We start from the raw sequence: 22,342 nt of genomic DNA, 5'->3' as shown, positions 1-22,342 counted from the left end.
GCGTGTAGCTAGCTATCTTGGCAAAGCAGTTGGAGCGTATCACTGCTAGTCTGCACCATACTTAAGCAGAATGAGTCCATAACACGAGCCAAAAATGTTAAATGATATGTAAACGGCAGGCATTTATCCATGAAATTATGAAAAAGCTGCTGATGGTGTGTTTGATGGAGAAGCAGCTCATAGGAGATTGTAAATACTCATTGTAAATACTGTACAGTTTTATTATATTACTTCATAAAACTACTCTAGTTGTTAATACTACATTCTATTGTATTGTTTTTATAACATTTTTTACAATTTCTTAATTAAACGTTTTGGGGTTTTTTAAAATGCATGCTACATGTTAAAATTATGCCTTTTGGGGGGAGCACCAATTAAATTGATTTTGATTCATTTCAATGGGTAATGTTGCTTTGAGATAAAAGAGTTTTAAGTCAAGAGCTCTGTCACAGAACCTTTTAAGTGAGTTGAGGTACCACTTGTCCCTGTATAAAGTAAGAAATGTGGGAAAATTAAGTATACTTCCACCAATTTCCATAATATTAAAAGTTATAATAAATCAAAGGAAATCATCACTTTTATAAAAGATGCATATTATTCCTAATTGTTGATGAAAAACATTAGCTCTAAGAGGGTTATAGTAATGATATTTCTATAAAATATATAAAACAGTCATGTGTGTAATATACTTTTTTATTGTATAAAACATACTGCAAAGTATGTTTCTGCAATACACCAAAATTATCAATTAGAATTTTAATTCTACTTTCTTCAATTTGAATTTTCATTGCATTTTTACTTCCTATTTTCAACCTCTATTCAAATTCATAAAATTGGAATTAATTTCCGAATTTTGCACAAGCCTGGTGTAAACCGTCCTGGCACACTAAAAGGACATCGCAGATGCCTTCTCACAGGGTAATTTCTTCTCTCCATTCCAGAGGGGTCTTGGGGTTGTTTGGCACAGGCAGGAAGCAGGTTATCCTTTCTGTGGAGGGTTGGTTAAGGCTGATGACGCAGCACAGCTCCACTGAGCTACACCACTGACCTGCAAACACACAGCAGCTTTGCTCAGTGAGGCGCCACAGATTCTGCAGGAAAGAAAACACAAATGATCCCAAGCCACCGAGGGAATGTGTCTAACCTTTGCTTAGGGTCGCTCTGAGCTGCCGTAGCAGTAGTCGGCGCACCAAGACACTCTGGGGTACAGGCTTTACTCCTACTGATAGATGCTCCATGGTGGCCTGGGAGCAGAAAAGGTGTGTGACGCTCAAATAAATGCATGTAAAAACACACGTAACAGGAAGTATTTAAGTACGGGAGTAGTAGCTGCACAGGCCCTGAGGTTGAGGACCATGGCTGGATGAGAGCTGAATAGAGTATCCTCTATCAGGCTCGTGATCACGTCCAGGTCTGCCTCTGCATTGGCACCCTAAAAGGAAGTAGCAACAGATAAATGTCTGATAACCTACAAATAGTACACTACTCACAAAACACGGTGTCTCTTTTCAGTCGCAGTGACTTAAACGTTATAAAAGGACCAGTGTCATCTTGAAATCATTGACTGATCAGGGTAATTGAGTTCAAATGTGGTCTTGTGTTGTCTGTTCCAAGGAAAACTTGCCTTTTTTAATATACAGTGCAGTAAACTACAATATTAAAAACTAAGTTTAGTGTGATCCCTTGCTTTACTACACATTGCAATTTACTACACATAATAAATGTACAGACATAAAGTTTGAATTATGTTTGTCTGAGCAGGGGCTGATCAAACGTGATGCAGAGTTTGTATTTCATCTAATGTTTCTAACCTGACTCTCGCCAAATCCTTGTCGTTTGCTGAGCTCCACACATGAATCAGGGAGTTCTCAATAGGAGATGTATTTCAGAATGTATGTGATTGGATAAACCACTTATTCGTTATCTTGAATGACGTGCTACTTCAACCACTCACATCCAAATCAACCCGTGACGCTGATGAGAGCGACGCTGGGAAATCCAAACCCGGTCGAAAGAACAGCCAAAACATTCTTGCCACCAATAATGCCTTCAAAACCGTTCTCTGTTCATCGTTTAAATAATTAATATTCAATCGATGTCGCAAAACAGTTGCAATAGCAGAATCAATGTCAGCACACGACTCCTCGCTCCGTGCCGCCATTGTTGTTTCAATCAAACAGTCCCTTCGGCGCTACGTCACATCTATGAAATCCTGCCCGGCGATCCTGATTGGTTCATAATTTTTTGCTATCTGGAAGGAGTTTGCAATGCCTTCGAGCCCAGATCCTTGTGTGGAGCTCAGCAAACTACAAGGGTCTGGCGAGGGTCAGGTTAACATGTTTCTGCTTTATACCGAAATGTGTCTTAATTAGTTTAATGTTAAAAATTTGGTTATAATAGTGTTCACATAAATGCAGATACTGTAAATGAAGCAGATATTAGTGTGCATATAAATGCAGAATACTTTACACGGAGCAGATATTAGTGTTCATATAAATGCAAATACTGTACATGGAGCAGATATTAGGGTTTTTATAAATGCAAATACTGTACGTGGAGCAGATATTAGTGTTCATATAATTGCAGAATACTGTATACGGAGCAGATGTTAGTGTTCCTATAAATGCAAATACTTTACATGGAGCAGATATTAGGGTTCATATAATTGCAGAATACTGTATACGGAGCAGATATTAGTGTTCCTATAAATGCAAATACTTTACATGGAGCAGATATTAGTGTTCCTATAAATGCAAATACTGTACATGGAGCAGATATTAGTGTGCATGTAAGTAGATGAAGCAGACATTGGTGTATGTATAAGTGCATACACTGTACATGGCACAGATATTAATGTGCATATAATTACATGAAGCAGATATTGGTGTTCATATAAGTGCATATACTGTACATAGCAGATATTAGTGTGCACGTAAGTCCTGATACTGTACACGGAGCAGATATTAGTGTGCGTATAAGTACATGGAGCAGATATTAGTGTGCATACAAGTGCTGATACTGTACATGGAGCAGATATTAGTGTGCAAATACCGTATATGAAGCAAATATCAGTGCGCATATAAGGGCATATACTGTACATGAAGCAGATATTAGTGCACATTTTAATGCAGATACTATACATAGAGCAGATATTAGTGTGTGTATATAAGTACATGGAGCAGATATTGGTGTACATATAAATGCAAATACTGTACATGGAGCAGATAGTGTACATACAGTATAAGTACATATACTGTACATGGAGCAGATAGTGTGCATATAAGTGTTGATACTGTACATGGAGCAGATATGAGTGTACATATGAATGCAGATACTGTACATGGAGAAGATAGTGTACATATAAGTGCATATACTGTATATGGAGCAAATAGTGTGCATATCAATGCTGATACTGTACATGGAGCAGATATTATTGAATATTCTCACATGTCTCTGCAGTTTGCATGACGATGCTGACAGTTTAAAAGATGGTTGCTTGGAAAGAGTCCACGACACTTGGATACCTTCGTCTTCCACCTCTTTCAGACATGCGACCACCTGTTGGAGTCAGACAATGGATACAGAAAAGATACTAGTTTCTTATCGACATAATATTACTGTGCAGTGCATACAGTATACTGCATAATATAATAGGGATCAAACATCAGTGCAGCATGCCCTTCCTGCAATTTAGCTATTGGACTGACAATGCAAATAATGCTCGTTTGTCAAAGGGGCTCGGCCTCTAAATGTGTAAACTAAAAAAACAGGTGGTGTGCCTTGGTACCTTTGCTGCTGTAGGCGCGATCGTAATTTGATAGGTGTCCATGGCGATGGCGGCAGGGGACTGCCGTGTAACCGTCACAGGAAATGCCACCGTGTCGACCCGACATGTACAATGTAAAACCTGTCAAGCAAGAAGAGAGGCGTCAAACATCCACACAGATTGTTCTAGATGTGCTACATGGACAAAACTATAGAAATTGGAGAAGACAATGGTTTACTTTTTATACATCATCTCAGGGCAACCTCCTTTCTCATGTCAGGAGGTTTGCATAATGTACTGTAGTATATTTTGGGTTGGTTCTATTCTAGTCAATTTAGAACGATATGGTGCTAAATGATTCAGTGAGTTGAAATCGATTCAGTAACATTTTAGTAAAAAAAATTCAACGACTGTGACTGTGAAATAAATACTAGATACTGGACACTGCGGGTGAAATTTTCTATATTCTGTTATTTTTTGTAAAGAAATTATGTATTAATGAATTATAGATACAAACAAACAAGTGAACAACAATTAATGGTCAATGCGTTCACATGTTATTTGAATAAAGTGCAACCAACACTTTAAGTTGAATCAACAAGAGGAAACATTAGTTTATGCTCTTATTTTCAATATTCAATACATTTTCAATAAAAGTACAGTAACCTACATTTTAACAGTAGATGTACCTGCTACTTCTGCTGTTGTTTTTCAACATAGAAATAATACAATATTAATATAAAAAATAAAGTGCACCCTACATGTCTTCAGGTTGAATCATCAGTGGGTTTAGCTGAGAAATAAGTGAAACCAAATCTTATCAGACTAAATGAGCAGTGGTTTGACCTGCTACGACTCTTATTTTAATAAACAGCTACGGTAGCAGAGAAAAGCCACAACAAATGTAAACGTCACAACACAACAACTACCGTATATGCCAAAACACAACAATATAAAGTTGCAACGGAAGTGACAGCGGACAAGTTTCAGCCACAGACTACATTGGATACACAAAGGAGCACCGGTAAGTGAAGTGTGACCACATTTTCAGTCATAAATTACTTTTTTTTTTTTTTTTACATATTCAATAATACTATTATTCTCTGTTCATTACACTGTTTTAACTTTCAGCCTCATCTTGGTCTGTCGGCAAAACTTGCTTGGGGGTCACTGCCTTTGTGGCTTAAAAATGTGTTGCGGCTTTATATTATTGTGTTGTGGGGTTTGTATTTGTTGTGGCTTTTGCAATCGTGCTGTAGCTGAAAGTTGTTGTGTTGTTGCGTATTGACTGTTTTGTGGCGTTTCTGTTTGTTGTGACCTTTATCGGCCATCGTAAGTATCTGCCTTTCTTGTTTTGAAGACTGATGGCATTGGGCAGACAGACTTGATTAACATTTAACGTCCTTATCATTAAAAGTGCTAAACTCCGTATAAAGTCTGCCGTTCTTAAATACAATGTTTTCTTTTTTCTAGTAGCGTTAAAATCAATATATTGCCCTTTAAAACGATGTTGGATCGATACCTATCTTCCGGAATGCTGACTTTCCGTGCACAGATCAAAAGAGTTGAATTTTGGGAATACAAATCGATATACTAAAATATTGATTAATCGGTACACCTCTAATAATAATAATAGATTTTTCATTATACAATGGCAACCACGGTACTGTGCTCTCTTGTAGTTATTACGTTTTTCTTTGTTTCCTGCATTGAACAAAGAGTGCACAGTCTACCAAGTCAAATTCCCTGTGTGTTAAACATACTTGGCCAATAAAGCTGAGTCTGATTTTAGGGTGTACTTATAAATTAAATATCTCTTTAAGACAACATATTGTATCTTTTCAGCTAAAATACACCCCTTCACCAAATAGAAATTCACTTAATCTTAAAATTTGGCACTTGCCTAGACAATTAAAAACCTTTTGTGTTGAAAAAAAGGGTAATATTATATTGTATTTATTTGTCATGTTATGAACTTGCTTTTTAATTTACTGTCAAACCAAGATTAGATTCTGCTAGCAACTTCCACCAGGGAGATAATATTTTAGTCAATTGTATTTTTAAGTGTGTGTGCAAGATTCTGCAACTGCAAACTATTTTAACTATATAATGAAACCATGCTTTAATTGACGTACAACCCAGGTTATTATACAGTATGAGAAGATTACCCACCATTCTTTGTGCTGATTGGTCTGTGCAGGTGACAGTCTCTATTGCAGGGGTGGCAGTAAACTGCAGACTGTTGTCAAAAGTGATTTGGATGGAGCTCTGCGAGAGACGGAGAAAGGGAACAAATGTAATAAATATTACATAGTAAGACATAAACAAGAAAAGGAGAGACGGCATAAAAGATCGCAGTACAGACTTGCATGCAGTTGGCGAGCAATTAGTCAAGAGTCTTTGAGGATGATCGCCTAATGAAACTTCCTTTATCACTGCCATTAACCAACTGGGGCAATCCATCAATTCGAAGCATATCTGGTGTCGAAGAACTGCTGTTTTCTCAAGCCAGTATTAGCATGAAAACATTTTTTTTACACCATTGGTGGGTAAAATGTAGTTGCCAGAAAAAAGGAGAGGTTGTTTCACATGACATAGGCATGACAAGTGATTTATGCCGAGCAGCATGATGCATTTGTGCGGTCAGAAAGATGATCTGTGCCCGAGGAGGCTGGCATGCAAACAACAGCATATGTTTGACCAAAGGCTGGAGCGGGAGAGAACGTTCAAGTTCACAAGAGATGGTGTGATCTAGCTTAAGTTGATGATGACATGATAAAGTATTGTAATGTATATTAAATCTGTACCTTGGTTTTCGTTAATATCTTGTTCCACAAGGTCAGACGAAAATCGTATCGGGCAAAAACCAAAACATTTTTTCCCCAAATAAATAATGTACATGTAATTGATCTGTTCCAGACACCCAGAAATATTAACAAAAACACATTTAATAGAAAATAATTACAGTTTTAAAAGGCAAACTACATGTAAATGACAAAGGAAATAAAAAAAAATAACATTCAACATTACAGTTACTTTTATTAAGAACTCTTGTTGGCAAAGACAGCTACATTAGCGCAGTGCAGGCAGGGCAGAGCCTTTCTTGAATTCCATAATATGTTTCACCTTCTTATCAATGTGCTGTAACTCAGAAGTTTCTTTGGCAGCATGGTGGCTTACCTTGAGGTCATACATAATTAAAAAAAAAAAGCTGAGACACAAAAAAAAAAATTGTGTACTAAGACTGTGTTTACAATTAATAACAAGTGCAAATATGGTGCAGACCACCTTATATAAATTAGGTTTTTGCATATCACCATGGAGACACTCAGTTCCCTCCACATTTATTGCACCATATGGTCCAATCTGTGGTGTTTTGTTATGTTGTTGGCATGCAGCACACAAATACAATTGGTACCACCTTTGTACCACCTTTTCTACCAGCAAGCAGAGGCGTGTCAGTCTCACAGCAAGACCTCGGTTAGATGACATTGAGTGATCCCTACGCAGACCTCCACTATAATGACCAGGCAGCTCTATGAGCATTGGTAGTAAAATAAAAGTTCAGAGCTAATTTTGCTTTTGAATCCTTGATGTCTATGTAGTAACAACACAAGTTTATTGACACTAGTGGACTACTATCAATTAGTGTTAATGAGCAAGACGATCTGTTTCAGTGGCTCTTGAAATGTAAGTGAGAAAAAAAACTAATCCCCTATTGTCAGTACATATGCTCCTCGAGATGAAAGTTCAATTCCTTCCAAAATGAACAGCGCAGGTGTGGCAGAGGTAGGAGGATAATGTAACAACGTTTGTAGAGTGTGTAGGTGTGTGTGCGTGTGTGTGCGTGTGTGTGTGTGTGTGTGTGTGTGTGTGTGTGTGTGTGTGTGTGTGTGTGTGTGTGTGTGTGTGCGTGTGTGTGCGTGTGTTGCAGCCAGTGGGGCAAAAAGCCAAGTTCGACGCTGCAGGCTTACGTAGGTCTGGACCAATACTGCAGTCACATGACCACACACTACAAACAGGGATGTTTACTTTGCTTGGCTGCAGCCTCAAAAACTGCCCAGTCAGCCAACCATTCATCGCATCTAAAGAGAGCAGCAAACACAACATGACGTACATTGTGCAGCGTCCAGAAACGGGTTGTAATTGTGTGCACGTTTGCAGATTGACATTGCAAAAAATGACATTTTTGTGTTTGTGTGTGTGTCATTCAAACAAAGAGCAGTGGCGTCTGCAGCGAGGTTAATTAGGATCATTATGACATTGTGAGCAAATTAGTCTGAACATCACTGCTAATCATGCTAAGACAAAAGAAAGTGAGCCCAAGAGATATTAGCAAATGAAGACACATGGAGAGGGTTGCCAGAATTAGTCAATGCCTGTGAGAAAGATGGGTCATCACAAGGACCTTTGTAATGCTCTATTTCTTCATGGGAGGCACAATTTGCACATTTGCTCACTTGAAACCCCCACCCCAAGGTAAATCCTAGGGATATGTTTACATGAAAACAGTCGTGTGAAGATCAGAACAATTTCCTTTGTTTTAGAAAAGGGTTGCACATTGTTGACAGAGCTATCCCCATTCGCACTGACCTGCAAAAACATTGTAATGCTCACACAATGCCAGTATTTGGTGATGGTTTGATGTACATACAATATTTCCACTGAACACAGTAGTGGTGTAATAAATGCACACTTAGCTTGGGAAGAGTTATTGGCACATAAGAGCCATTTCATGAAATTGGTACCATTTACAAACATTTTATGGTAAATTAATAATAAAAAATTGCTTTAAAATAGTTGTCTTGGTGTTGTTATTTTGCCCTAAAGTAGTGATAAAATTATTCATTAATCATGTCATGACTGAATGAACTTTGAGACATTCAAAAGTTGTATTTCCATGATTCTTTGTCTGAAAATTCCTTCAAAACAACTCTCTCCCACCAGTCTTTGCTTCGGACCCACATCTAATCCAGCAATTCCGAGACCTTCTTGATAGTAGCATCATGTTCGTGGCGCAATCCAAGACCTTTTTTTAATGCTGTCTGCTATTTACCATCAGCATAGCCATTAGAGACATCATATTTCTAATCTGTGCCGATAAAGCGGACATCAGGTACAACAAGAGTTGGGCTGTTGACTTGTGATTGGTGAAGATGCCTTGTTTTGGTGTAACGTCATAAGTCAACCAGAAAAGGAATAAATGTATCTGCGTTTAAAGGAAATAGTTTCCCCCGGTGTATGTGAGACACACAACGTATGACCAATAGTCGCATTAGAGAGCGTGCAAGAACACTGAGACTTCACCTGTAGTTGTGTAGTAGTGTAATAAATGCACACTTTGTTTGAGAAGCGTTATCAGCACAATTAGGATACGTTCACACTGCAGGGTCGGATGTCCAATTGCGATTGTTTTGTCTTTTGTCTTTGCCAATCTTTTTATATGGCCGTTCACATTACAAAAAAAAAAATATTTTTAATGTGAATGCAACCTCATCTGTATGCAGACATGACGTCATGACGTTGCACAGACTGCAGTGTTTACGGAAGTAAACATGGCTCCAACTCTAGTCAGTCTCAGTAATTGCGCATTTGTGGCAATTTCAAGGATTTTGTGCAATCAAAGTCAACATTTTCTGAACCAAATTATTGCGCCTAGAAGATTAAAAAGGAAGATATATTTTAAAAAGAGATTTTGCTTCGATGTCTGCTTAAAAAGCGTGTCCGTGGGCGAGCAGTCTGAGTCAGGAGTGGTAGAACTTTCACGTGAGTTTTTAAAACATTATTTTCACATGTTTTCTGCTCCATTGTCAACTATTTATTTTGTAACAGTCTATTTTGGCGAATAATTGTGACGCTTATCGCTATTTGATGACCTTCTGGTCGGATGAATGCGACCAGAGCGCGGGAGCGTATACATTGAGGACACATCACATATATATCCTATTTATATCCACATACAAAAGAGGCCTGGGTCAGATATGAAAAATTTGGAATTGCACTGTTCACACTCAGTACGTATCTATGCACTAAATTAGTCCGATTTGTCAAATAGTTTGTTCGGCTCTAAATAAGCATCCTACAACCCATGGAAACACTATTCGGATCATGTTCAGTTTTTGAAAAATCAGACTAACATCTGGATTATGCGATTGAAAACCAGATCTCTGTACTGCGGTAGGGGACCCTTTGTTTTGTGCATGCGCCAGTCTCAATGCATACAACCCAGAAGCAGTTACCATTCAATTAATACATAGGCAACAACTGCAATGAAGACGAGACTGTTTATTTGCTTCACAAATGAAAAGAACATAACATTTTCAAGTGCATCAATTGAAGAAAAAAAGAAACAGAGATTTATTTAAGAAGGCAGCAAAGGAAATGTAGAATGCTGGCTTCATTTGGACTCTCCAACGAAATACAAATTAGATGAAAAAGAACAAAGCAGGTATAGTAAAGGCGAATACTAAAGCGTACACCAGGGGTAGGGAACCTATGGCTCTCGAGCCAGATGTGGCTCTTTTGATGACTGCATCTGGCTCTCAGATAAATCTTAGCTGACATTGCTTAACACGACAAGTAATTGATAATTCCGCTGATAATCACAGTGTTAAAAATAAAGTTCAAAGTATAAGACATTTTCATGTATTTTAATACATCCACCCGTTTTCTACCGCACCTTTTCAAGAAGTTACATTAATGGTAAGAAGTATTATATTTATTATTGGTTAGCGTCAGAATAACAATGTTATTTAAAATAATAAGAGACTTATTACACTCTAAAAATGTTGGTCTTACTTAAAAATGCACGCATTTAGTTGTACTCAGTGTTAAAACATATTATATGGCTCTCACGGAAATATATTTTAAATAATTTGGCATTCCTGGCTCTCTCAGCCAAAAAGGTTCCCGACCCCTGGCGTACACAAACCTCTTCACGCTATATTTGTGCACTCCAAACTGATTAGCAATAACTCTGAAATCTGCATAACTGGCAAGATAGTCCAGAAGAAGAGCAACCCTTATCTGGAACGATATTACTGTCAGGGAAAATATTATTTTATTTTTGTCAATCAACAAGAAATGTGACTCCCCTTGTTAAAGTGTTGTTGCTAACTGCAATGTAGAATCTTATTGGCTTATTACTACAATGGATTTGTATATTCTTTGGTAGAGTGTCTACATTTTGTGCAAAAATGTGAACTGTTAAATGAATTTCTTCTTACAAAATCTTGAGTAAATATATTACATACATAAACATTGGTTAACGTAATCAGTTGTAAATGTCTGGAAATTAACGGTTATCTGTATTGATTTGAATTTCCATTACTGTGCATCTCAAAAATCAAACAAACCGCATGTTTCATTTGTTTTACTTTGCAATAGTTTGGAATCATTTCCAAAACCCCGTGGTGCTTTGGTGTTGACAAATCCACTGAAGGTAATGCACTTATGTTAACCTTTCTGGTGGGTACCATAATCAATCTGCATCACTACCACTTTTTGGCATCCTTATCTTGTGTTACTAACCTTACAATAATAGTACAATAGTACTTGAAACAATGCAGTGGATTTATTGGTCGGCAAAGTATGGTCGCTACCATGCAACAAGAAAAACACACTTTTGGCCAAACAAAGCTTATCTTTGTCTTGTAATAAACGAGCACATGTCAAGAAGAAAGAACACCGCCTTAGGGTTACACTAAACTAAATTGATACACTATTACCGCCATCACGCTTACACACCCCAGTGTGCAAACACACACTCGTTCAAGGATTTCTGTTCCAGGCCTCACTATGAAGAACTGAACTGAACTGAACTGCACGGCTAGGTGGAAACATTTCTATATGTCTGAAGAGTTTATCTGGTTGTCATAAAGCCAGCTGGTGCAACAACATGGTGTTGTGCACCCTCGCGGAAACAGGCTACAGAGCTAATTTTGTCATCACATACATGGCAATGCTTGCAGCACATCCACTGGTTTGTCCTTGTGAACTCTGTCCATGCCAGCATGTTCGTGTAGGTTATTTCTGGGACACCCCCAGGACATCTACTGTGTCACTTCAGGTTTATCAAAACAGTCCTCTTTGGGTCCTCCGGGCTGGACACTTCTGAAAAGCATGTGGGTCAACCAGGAATACACTCTGCCCGTGGCTTTTTTTGACCCTCAACTGCCGTTCCTACCTTTTTCTTTCAGTTTCTAAATGAGAGGTTGAGGTTAGAATACTGACAGCCAGCAAACTGCATGCAATATTTCAAAATTATTATTTAACATTTTATTGTTGTTATATATGCTTCAACAGTTTCCTTATTTGCCCAGAAAGGTGACTGACTATAGAACAGGCTTGTGAAAAAATTAGAAAATGGAATAATAATTAAACTCACTTAAAGAATTTCAATTGAATTGGTTTCACTCCACAGGAAATTGAATTGGAATTACTGGAAGTGGAATTAAATTCATTGCAGTTCAGAGAAATTCCTTAAAGCCAAGTAACGGTAATAATGTGTCATGTTTAGCAAATGTTTTAGTTTTAATACTAAATATACTTTACAAACACTAAACTTCACAACATTTTGAACTTTTTTAAACTTGCTGTGTCTTTCAAACAAATGTCCCGGCATAAAGTAAAGCATTCTGGGAATTGAACACATGATTACATGAGATTTATAGTTATAATATTTGTATGACATATGTAAAACAGTCATGTATGGAATATAACCTAACGCAAAGCATGATTCTGGAATACACCAAAATTATCAATTGGAATGGAATTTCAATTTTCCTTTCTTCAATTTGAATCTGAATTGAAATTCCATTTCTTTCAATTCAAATTAAATTTAAATTTATAGCATTGATTGGAATTTGAAAAAATAAATGAAATTAAATCTGATATATGATGATTACAGTATATTCTCAACAAATGTTCAGTGTCTCTCTCCAGTTTGAATTAGTGTCAGAATGCGACTTCAATTACATTTTTGCCCACTTTTAAACTGGTGTACGTAATTCACCCTTGCCGTTGTAATAAACGAGCTTTTAAAGGTCCATTCCCTGCATTTCACAGTCACTGAGTGCTAAGTGCTTAATGTTCCCTGCCATTTAAGATGAAACTACTTGTGCATAATCACAGTGCATTAATCATCTACCAGCAGCACAGAGGGAGAGGAGGAATGAACTGTGGCCTTTGGCTCTTCCCTTGTCATTTGTTAATTGCAAGTCACAAATCTCCAAGAATTTTCTCTCCTTTTAGTAGCACGTTCAGTCCTAAAGCCAGTGACCTGGCATCAATGTCAAAGTTGCACGTACAAGCAGTGTTAGGGCCTGTACCCACAGAACCGTTTTTAGGTGGAAAAAAACAATGAACATATGTACCATTTCAGCCTTTTATCCACACACAAACTGCGTTTTTGGTGGTCTGAAATTAAAGTTTTTGAAAATGGGCTCCTAAGTGGGGGAATGTCTAAAAAACTCATTGGCATTGTCGTTTCCCTGGGGCTAAGGAAGTTGCCAGAGTACCCGAGAATGATGACGTCGGCGCCTCCTTCCCACTCTGTCGCCGCCTCGACAGGGAGAAAAAAGTACGCTCAAAAGCTGTCAACAACAAAGCTGTGATTGTGATGTGCAATAGGTACTAGTATTAGCACTATGGCAACAAAATCTTGTCATCTATCAACTACACATATAGTACAGACACATGCACAATAATAACACACACATATTATTATTTTAAATACAACAATGCCAAGCTTAGGCCACCAGAAGAAGTGTGTGTTTGTCACTTTTACTACTGTAAATTAGGAGTGTAAAAAAAAAGAAAAGATTTTCGAATCAATCGCGATTCCGATTTGCAAAGATTCTTGATCAATTTTTTTTTTAAAGGATTTAAAAAAAAATACATTATTTTTTTTCCCAATCTGTCCTGTCTAGCCACTTGGGCAAACCATATTGTTTTGGTGTGCAATAGTTCTCTTGTTGCCTTATTTGTATTTGACTTTATAATGTTTGGGTGGAATTTTATTTTTTTTTAAAACAGTTTTCTTTTAAGTAATAACGAAATTTATCAGAGCTGTTTATTTAACTTATGGAGGAATGTAGTTAATCATAGAACTGACACCCAATGTTTTAAATCAAATATATAGATTTTGAATCAAGAATCGATTCTAACTTTTGTTGCGTGTGGAATGAGAACAAGACAATGTTGGTTAATTTTGTCTGTGGTGTAAACAATGACAACTATTTCCTTACTTTCTTTTAATGGACAAGATTCACTTTTTAAAACAGGGCACATACAGTCCTAAGCAATACAATACTACACACATTCAACTATATAAACACATTCCAACATTATTTTCCCATTTGCGGGCACCTCCTTCGAACACTTTTTCTTCATTCTGTCTCCTCCGCGGCTGTTGGTGTGTTTAACTAAACAAACTGAACAATTTCGAATGTTTCATTACATCATTGCAAACATTATGTTAGGAAATATGAACAACACACCAACACAAAAATTATGCCAATTAGCTAAACTAGCTCTGATGCAGCACAACAAGTAGCTTGTAGAAGTTAGCCTGTCCAGATTAAAAAAATGATTGAAATGACCAGAAGCACATTTCTGCTGTAGTTGTCCACTCCAAGACTCCAAGAGGCAAACTATCGATGACGTGACATCATAAATGAAGCTTTCAGCACATACACAATGTTGACATCAAGTTTTAGAAGCTCTGCTGAACATATCCACCTTTAATGAAACTAAGCACCAAGTAGCAGTATTGCTAAGTGTTAAACAAGAAATACAAACTACAAACATAATAAAATTATAGCTTACTGTACGATGTCTGCTCTCACTGTGATAACAACTGGTAGGACGTCCATATCTTCCCATTTATATCAAGAATTAGTCATGATGCACACAAAGGGGTACAAGGAAGTCTCCCTTCAGACACTGTCTTCGGTTGTGTGTTTGTCTCCATCACCGGGTATAAATTGAATGTCACAGATGAACAACTTCTAGATGTATGGCTAAATCTTCCTAATATCCAGATGAAAAGCATGATTTATATTCTAGAATAACTTTAACGAGCCGAGACGCGATAAAAAAACAGCAGGACATCGCGGCCAGCTCACAGTACAGCAGCAGAGGGCTATTTAGCTGTGCGCTATCAATCCGCCGCTAAAAATTGTTTGTCTGCGTTAGCGCTTATAATAACAACGTCGCTAATTGGTTAATATTCAGGTCACGATATATATAAAGAGTATTGTTGGCGGGTTTTGTATGGTTATTTAGAGGGTTTTGTGAGCCAAGTAGAGAGCCCCCATTGACTACATTGTTAGCTGACTTTTTATGTGTTTATTTATTTACGACTTAGAATGCATAAAAAAAAGAAAAACATATGTGTTCAGGTCTTGTATAGGTGATATATTTTGCACTTCTTTTAAATATATTTAACTATTGTATTTTATTCATCCTTCTGTGTTAAAATGTAAATGTGACACTGTGTGCACTATTTTTTTTATTGTTACTTATGTCTGTTTGGCCAACCGGGGTTGTTTATAAATGTGCTATATAAATGAATAAACAGAATTAAACTAAAGTGAACTGATTGTAAATGACAGGCAGCACATCTCTCTCTAATTTTACTGTATTTCCAGTATGACTGATCTGATACTATAGTCTGAGTGCAGAAGTGTTACTACAGTGACATCAATCTATGGAAATGATCAAAGACATTCGGAGCGGAATATTCAAAATGGCTGACTGAATTTGTGGCATTTTGTGATGTTTCGAAGGTATGTTCACATACTTTGCGAATTGTAAGTACAATTGGATATGGTTTAATGGACACAATGAAACACAATTAAGCATATAAAGTCAACTTGATTTTCCACTCTACTGGTACTTTAACTTCGTGTCTACAATTATGTTTGTTGTTGTTGTTGTTGTTGCATGGTAAATGGGTTTTACTTATATAGCGCTTTTCTAACTTCAAGGTACTCAAAGCGCTTTGACACTATTTCCACATTCACCTATTCACACACACGTTCACACACTGATGGCGGGAGCTGCCATGCAAGGCCCTAACCACGACCCATCAGGAGCAAGGGTGAAGTGTCTTGCTCAAGGACACAACGGACGTGACGAGGTTGGTAGAAGGTGGGGATCGAACCAGGAACCCTCAGGTTGCGGGCATGGCCCCTTTCCCAACCGCGCCACGCCGCCCAATCAATGTTTACAAGTACGCGTTTTTGTCCGTCATTATCAAAATATAACTATAGATGTCAACATTGTGTATGAGCTGAAAGCTTCATTTATGATTGCTGCCTTTGGTAAAAGCTTAACTCTTGCAGGTTTTTGCTCACGTTTGCTTTCTTTTATTTAGACTCGCCGAGTTGGTGCTTTACGAAATACTCGTAGCAAAAATATGTTTCAAGAAATACAATTGTTATTAAGATAATACTTAAATGGGAAATACTAAACATTAAAAGTATGTCAAACAAACCTTTAACGAAGTGATTACTGCAAACTTGTGCATTCTTCGACTGTTTGCTTGCAGTGGAGTGTGTGTGTCGTTTTTCTCGCCGTTACCTCTCGAGGAACTCTGAAGAAAAGTTGATCCTTTCTGCGATTTAAACAGTTTGTACAGCCGAAAATAACACAGCATGTTTCTTTGAGAAAGGCTATGGTTGCATTGTTTTCAGCTGTATGAAGCGTTGAAATCGCGAAAAGGATAAACGTCGTTTCAGAGTTCCGTGAGAGGTAATCAAGAAGGGCGGAAGAGTGCAAGATTTTAGAAAAGACCATGGAAAAAGTGGCACACACTCCAGTACAAGGGAGCAGAGTCGAAGAACGCACTTCGTTAAAGGTTTGTTTGATATATTTTTTTATATACTTTACTCGTTTAGTATTTCTCATTGAATTATTATCTTAATAGTATTTGTATTTTAATTAATAACAAACATAAACCAGAAAGTCAGAGTCAATGATACTTTGTCAGGAGGGGTACTTCTACATCTCCCCTCTTGTTTATTTTATACACAAATGTGTCAGAGTACATATGATAACAAGACAACAATCTAATATGGTTATGATTCAGTATATTGTGAGTTTGTTAAATGGATATGTAGTCACAGGCGTTGAGCTGTTGGGTGATCATTTGTTTACATGGACGCATCCTCGCAAGAAGCAAAGTTGAATTATGAAATGTGACCATACCTAAGCAAAAACAATGCATATGTATCCAGGAGAATCTTGATACCAATTTCCTTGACCCAGCCACACACAAAGAAGTTGTAGACCTCTGTGCTTTTCAAAGTTTTCATCTGTGTCGTGCAGAATGACATCTTGCTCAAGATAGTTCAAGATGTCTGGGAACTCAATTGACGGATAATCCTTGATATCACTCGACAAATCTTTTTTTGATAAAGTATAGGGATCTAGTCCATTGCAGAGTTGGATTTTCTGCTTGATCTGCTTTTTGCAGGAAGATATACCCCCTTTGTCTGCTCATATAGTGTGTGCTTTTTTCACCTCTGGGAAAAAGTCATGTGACGGAATACAAGCAATAGTTTTGGTGGTTCTGGTGGCTTTGTCTGCTTACAACGCCACTTATGGTGATGCCGTCTGTTACATCATTCTCTTTAGGAAATGTTTCCGCCTGGATGTGACTCACTATTGATAGGACACTGTGGGGAAGTATTTATTTTTCTTAACCCAAAACAAAAACAAAACACAAACGTTGCTGTGGGGACATGTCCTTAGATGACACTTCTGTGGTGTGGAAAAAAGGCCAACCAGCCTTTACCTAATGCAGCTAGAACCATATCTCTATATCAAATCCTTCAGCTCAAGCAAGACAGTATCTGTCAGCTCCTGCGGCAATATGTCACCAGACATTTCCCTTTCAAGTGAGTCATGAAACAAGCAGCATCACAGGATACAACGAAGATAGATGCTATTTGTGGGGCTTGTCCTTTATGATGATTATTTTACTGGCTCATATTCTAGTGAAATAAACACAGTGTTGTGTTTCACGCGCCTAACAAGCAAACACGGCCGCTAAATCAGGGGATGTTGTAGCAGCAACACTATCACGTTCATTGTTTGAGGCTTTGCAAGGAAACCTATGCAGAGCATGAGGAAGTCTTCCTGTCCCCATGGTCGCAATTAACCAGCTGCAACAAATTCCTGGATTACAGTTGCAAGACCAGAGAAGGAGGAGATGGGCTTTTCTTAGCAGCCCTTCAGTAGTCGTTATCAACCAAATTGATACCAATAAATCGGTGAAGAACCCAGCTGCAAACAGTTGCTCACTCAGCTTTTCACATTGCAACTCTCCATTGTACAAACCCCGTTTCCATATGAGTTGGGAAATTGTGTTAGATGTAAATATAAACGGAATACAATGATTTGTAAATCCTTTTCAACCCATATTCAATTGAATGCACTACAAAGACAACATATTTGATGTTCAAACTCAAAAACTTTTTTTTTTTTTGCAAATAATAATTAACTTAGAATTTCATGGCTGCAACATGTGCCAAAGTAGTTGGGAAAGGGCATGTTCACCACTGTGTTACATGGCCTTTCCTTTTAACAACACTCAGTAAACGTTTGGGAACTGAGGAGACACATTTTGTAAGTTTCTCAGGTGGAATTATTTCCCATTCTTGCTTGATGTACAGCTTAAGTTGTTCAACAGTCCGGGGTCTCCGTTGTGGTATTTTAGGCTTCTTAATGCGCCACACATTTTCAATGGGAGACAGGTCAGGACTACAGGCAGGCCAGTCTAGTACCCGCACTCTTTTACTATGAAGCCACGTTGATGTAACACGTGGCTTGGCATTGTCTTGCTGAAATAAGCAGGGGCGTCCGTGGTAACATTGCTTGGATGGCGACATATGTTGCTCCAAAACCTGTATGTACCTTTCAGCATTAATGGCGCCTTCACAGATGTGAAAGTTACCCATGTCTTGGGCACTAATACACCCCCATACCATCACAGATGCTGGCTTTTCAACTTTGCACCTATAACAATCCGGATGGTTCTTTTCCTCTTTGGTCCGGAGGACACGACGTCCACAGTTTCCAAAAACCATTTGAAATGTGGACTCGTCAGACCACAGAACACTTTTCCACTTCGTATCAGTCCATCTTAGATGAGCTCAGGCCCAGCGAAGCCTACGGCGTTTCTGGGTGTTGTTGATAAACGGTTTTCACCTTGCATAGGAGAGTTTTACTTGCACTTACAGATGTAGCGACCAACTGTAGATACTGACAGTGGGTTTCTGAAGTGTTCCTGAGCCCATGTGGTGATATCTTTTACACACTGATGTCGCTTATTGATGCAGTACAGCCTGAGGGATCGAAGGTCACGGGCTTAGCTGCTTACGTGCAGTGATTTCTCAAGATTCTCTGAACCCTTTGATGATATTACGGACCGTAGATGGTGAAATCCCTAAATTCCTTGCATTAGCTGGTTGAGAAAGGTTTTTCTTAAACTGTTCAACAATTTGCTCACGCATTTGTTGACAAAGTGGTGACCCTCGCCCCATCCTTGTTTGTGAATGACTGAGCATTTCATGGAATCTACTTTTATACCCAATCATGGCACCCACCTGTTCCCAATTTGCCTGTTCACCTGTGGGATGTTCCAAATAAGTGTTTGATGAGCATTCCTCAACTTTATCAGTATTTATTGCCACCTTTTCCAACTTCTTTGTCACGTGTTGCTGGCATCAAATTCTAAAGTTAATGATTATTTGCAAAAAAAAATGTTTATCAGTTTGAACATCAAATATGTTGTCTTTGTAGCAAATTCAACTGAATATGGGCTGAAAAGAATTTGCAAATCATTGTATTCCGTTTATATTTACACCTAACACATTTTCCCAACTCATATGGAAACGGGGTTTGTATGTCCTCCATAATAAAAGCACACTCAACAGGTTAAGCGTTTGCACGATTGTTGCATTAAAGGCCTACTGAAATGAAATTTTCTTATTTAAACGGGGATAGCAGATCCATTCTATGTGTCATACTTGATCATTTCGCGATATTGCCATATTTTTGTTGAAAGAATTTAGTAGAGAACATCGACGATAAAGTTCGCAACTTTTGGTCGCTGATAAAAAAAAGCCTTGCCTGTACCGGAAGTAGCGTGACGTCACAGGTTGAAGGGCTCCTCACATTTCCCCATTGTTTACACCAGCGGTGAGAGCGATTCGGACCGAGAAAGCGACGATTACCCCATTAATTTGAGCCAGGATGAAAGATTTTTGGATGAGGAACGTGAGAGTGAAGTATTAGAGTGCAGTGCAGGACGTATCTTTTTCTTTCTCTGACCGTAACTTAGGTACAAGGGCTCATTGGATTCCACACCTTCTCCTTTTTTTATTGTGGATCACGGATTTGTATTTTAAACCACCTCGGATACTATATCCTCTTGAAAATGAGAGTCGAGAACGCGAAATGGACATTCACAGTGACTTTTATCTCCACAACAATACATCGGCGAAGCACTTTAGCTACGGAGCTAACGTGATAGCATCGTGCTTAAATGCATATAGAAACAAAAGAAATAAGCCCCTGACTGGAAGGATAGACAGAAGATCAACAATACTACTATCAGGAGACACCGAACCAAACCCTGGACATGTTAACCACACGGTTAATGCTGTGCCGCCTGGCGAAGCCTAGCAATGCTGTTGCTAACGACGCCATTGAAGCTAACTTAGGGACCTCGACAGAGCTATGCTAAAAACATTAGCTCTCCACCTACGCCAGCCCTCATCTTCTCATCAACACCCGTTCCAGCGATCGACGGCGCGACGAAGGACTTCACCCGATCATGCGGTCGGCGGCTAGCGTCGGATAGCGCGCCGGATAGCGCGTCTGCTATCCAGCTCAAAGTCCTCCTGGTTGTGTTGTTGCAGCCGGCCGCTAATACACCGATCCCACCTACAGCTTTCTTCTTTGCAGTCTCCATTGTTCATTAAACAAATTGCAAAAGATTCACCAACACAGATGTCCAGAATACTGTGGAATTTTGCGATGAAAACAAAGCTGTTTGTATTGGGATACAATGGTGTACCAATACTTCCGCTTCAACCATTGACGTCACGCGCAAACGTCATCATACCTAGACGTTTTCAGAAATTTAAAATTGCACTTTATAAGTTAACCCGGCCGTATTGGCATGTGTTGCAATGTTAAGATTTCATCATTGATATATAAACTATCAGACTGCGTGGTCGGTAGTAGTGGGTTTCAGTAGGCCTTTAAGAATATTTGGGTGCACTTCAAAAAACAACAAATTCACTGAATTCAATGTTGAAAAACTGCCTTGCCGCCCATTTCCACCAGGTGAGCGAGCAATCATGTTCTGCTTAAGAATGTCACAGCACATGTTGGAATTCATGTTTGCACTTAATGTACCGCAGCGCTCCAGTGTCGACAGCACTCATACAGCTACAGACCATGATGTTTGTACCACCATGCCTGACTTAAGGCAATTTTCTTATCACAAATATCTTTGATTCCAACTATAGTGTTACCTCGCTTTTCATACACCCCGGTTTGAGTAGTTGGATTTAGGCGAACATTGTCTGAACACCACAAATGACTGAATTCGCTGCAGCTTTTTCAAAAGGTTGCATCAAAAGTGACAATGTTTTAAGGCTTATTTTAACAATGTCATTGAATCAACTTCTGATTTTATGGAGTTGTTTTCAAATTTTTAAGTGTTCCTCCTAATCTTAACTTCAAAAAGCACAGGATTTCTACAAAATGTATTGAACTGTATATATGTTTTACTTGTTTTATCTCGCACAGACTTAAGTAAAAACACATTCAGATAGTCAAATCACAGTACTATTTAATTAATTATAACTAAAAACACTAATTATTATTATAATTATAGAAAGAAACAACCAAAGGCTTCCTTATTGCCCATTGTCAGCTCATTCACAAGTTGCAGACATTCTCTATGTATGTTTTACACTTGAAATGTCCATCTTAAACATTAATTTATATTACAACACATTCAGCCCAGCACGTTAAGAGCATTTGTGAACTTTAAAAGTGATATAAAGCAGTATTTTTTGTCGCTAAATGAGAGATGAGGAGAGATTATCATCACACTTCTCTATCAGGTAAATGCTGCCTCTTTAAAAAATACATATTTTCACATTGTCATTATGAGGTATTCTCTGTAAAATGTTTAGGGACAAAAATTAATATATTCAATTTTGGAAAAAGGCTGTAATGTAACAAAATGTGGAGAAAGTGAAGTGCTATGAATACTTTTCGGATGCACTGTATATGGGGACAAGACACATTTTATGCATACTTTTTTTTAAACGTATTTTTATGCATACTTACAAATTTTTACCCAATGTGGCCCCAGAGTCAGAAAGTTTGAGAACCCCTGGTCTAAAGTCTTTATTATAGGCTTATAAATTGGTTCATTTAATCAATTATATGCATTTTGCATATAGTTTTCTGCATGTAAAACTACAATTATTCTCTATTAAACATGTTTGAGTGTCTCCAACGCATTGATTGCATTTACATTGTGTC

General features: G+C 38.1%; 1 protein-coding gene across 2 annotated transcripts in view; it reads right to left on the bottom strand.

Moving 5' to 3' along the window:
* Positions 1-22,342, bottom strand: part of c2cd2l (c2cd2 like) — a 44,217-nt gene that overhangs the window by 14,649 nt on the left and 7,226 nt on the right. For both annotated transcript variants that reach the window (XM_061962308.1, XM_061962309.1), the window contains exons 3-8: positions 5,939-6,034; positions 3,788-3,907; positions 3,448-3,558; positions 1,319-1,432; positions 1,145-1,244; positions 916-1,048 (exon numbers count right to left, since the gene is read on the bottom strand). In XM_061962308.1, coding sequence (XP_061818292.1) covers positions 916-1,048; positions 1,145-1,244; positions 1,319-1,432; positions 3,448-3,558; positions 3,788-3,907; positions 5,939-6,034 — 674 coding nt within the window. The remainder of the gene's footprint in view (positions 1-915; positions 1,049-1,144; positions 1,245-1,318; positions 1,433-3,447; positions 3,559-3,787; positions 3,908-5,938; positions 6,035-22,342) is intronic.

The sequence above is a fragment of the Nerophis lumbriciformis genome, linkage group LG09 (assembly GCF_033978685.3).
Source record: "Nerophis lumbriciformis linkage group LG09, RoL_Nlum_v2.1, whole genome shotgun sequence".
Classification (NCBI taxonomy): Eukaryota; Metazoa; Chordata; class Actinopteri; order Syngnathiformes; family Syngnathidae; genus Nerophis; species Nerophis lumbriciformis.
Note: the sequence above shows the minus strand (reverse complement) of the source record. Positions and strands in the feature narration are given on the sequence as shown.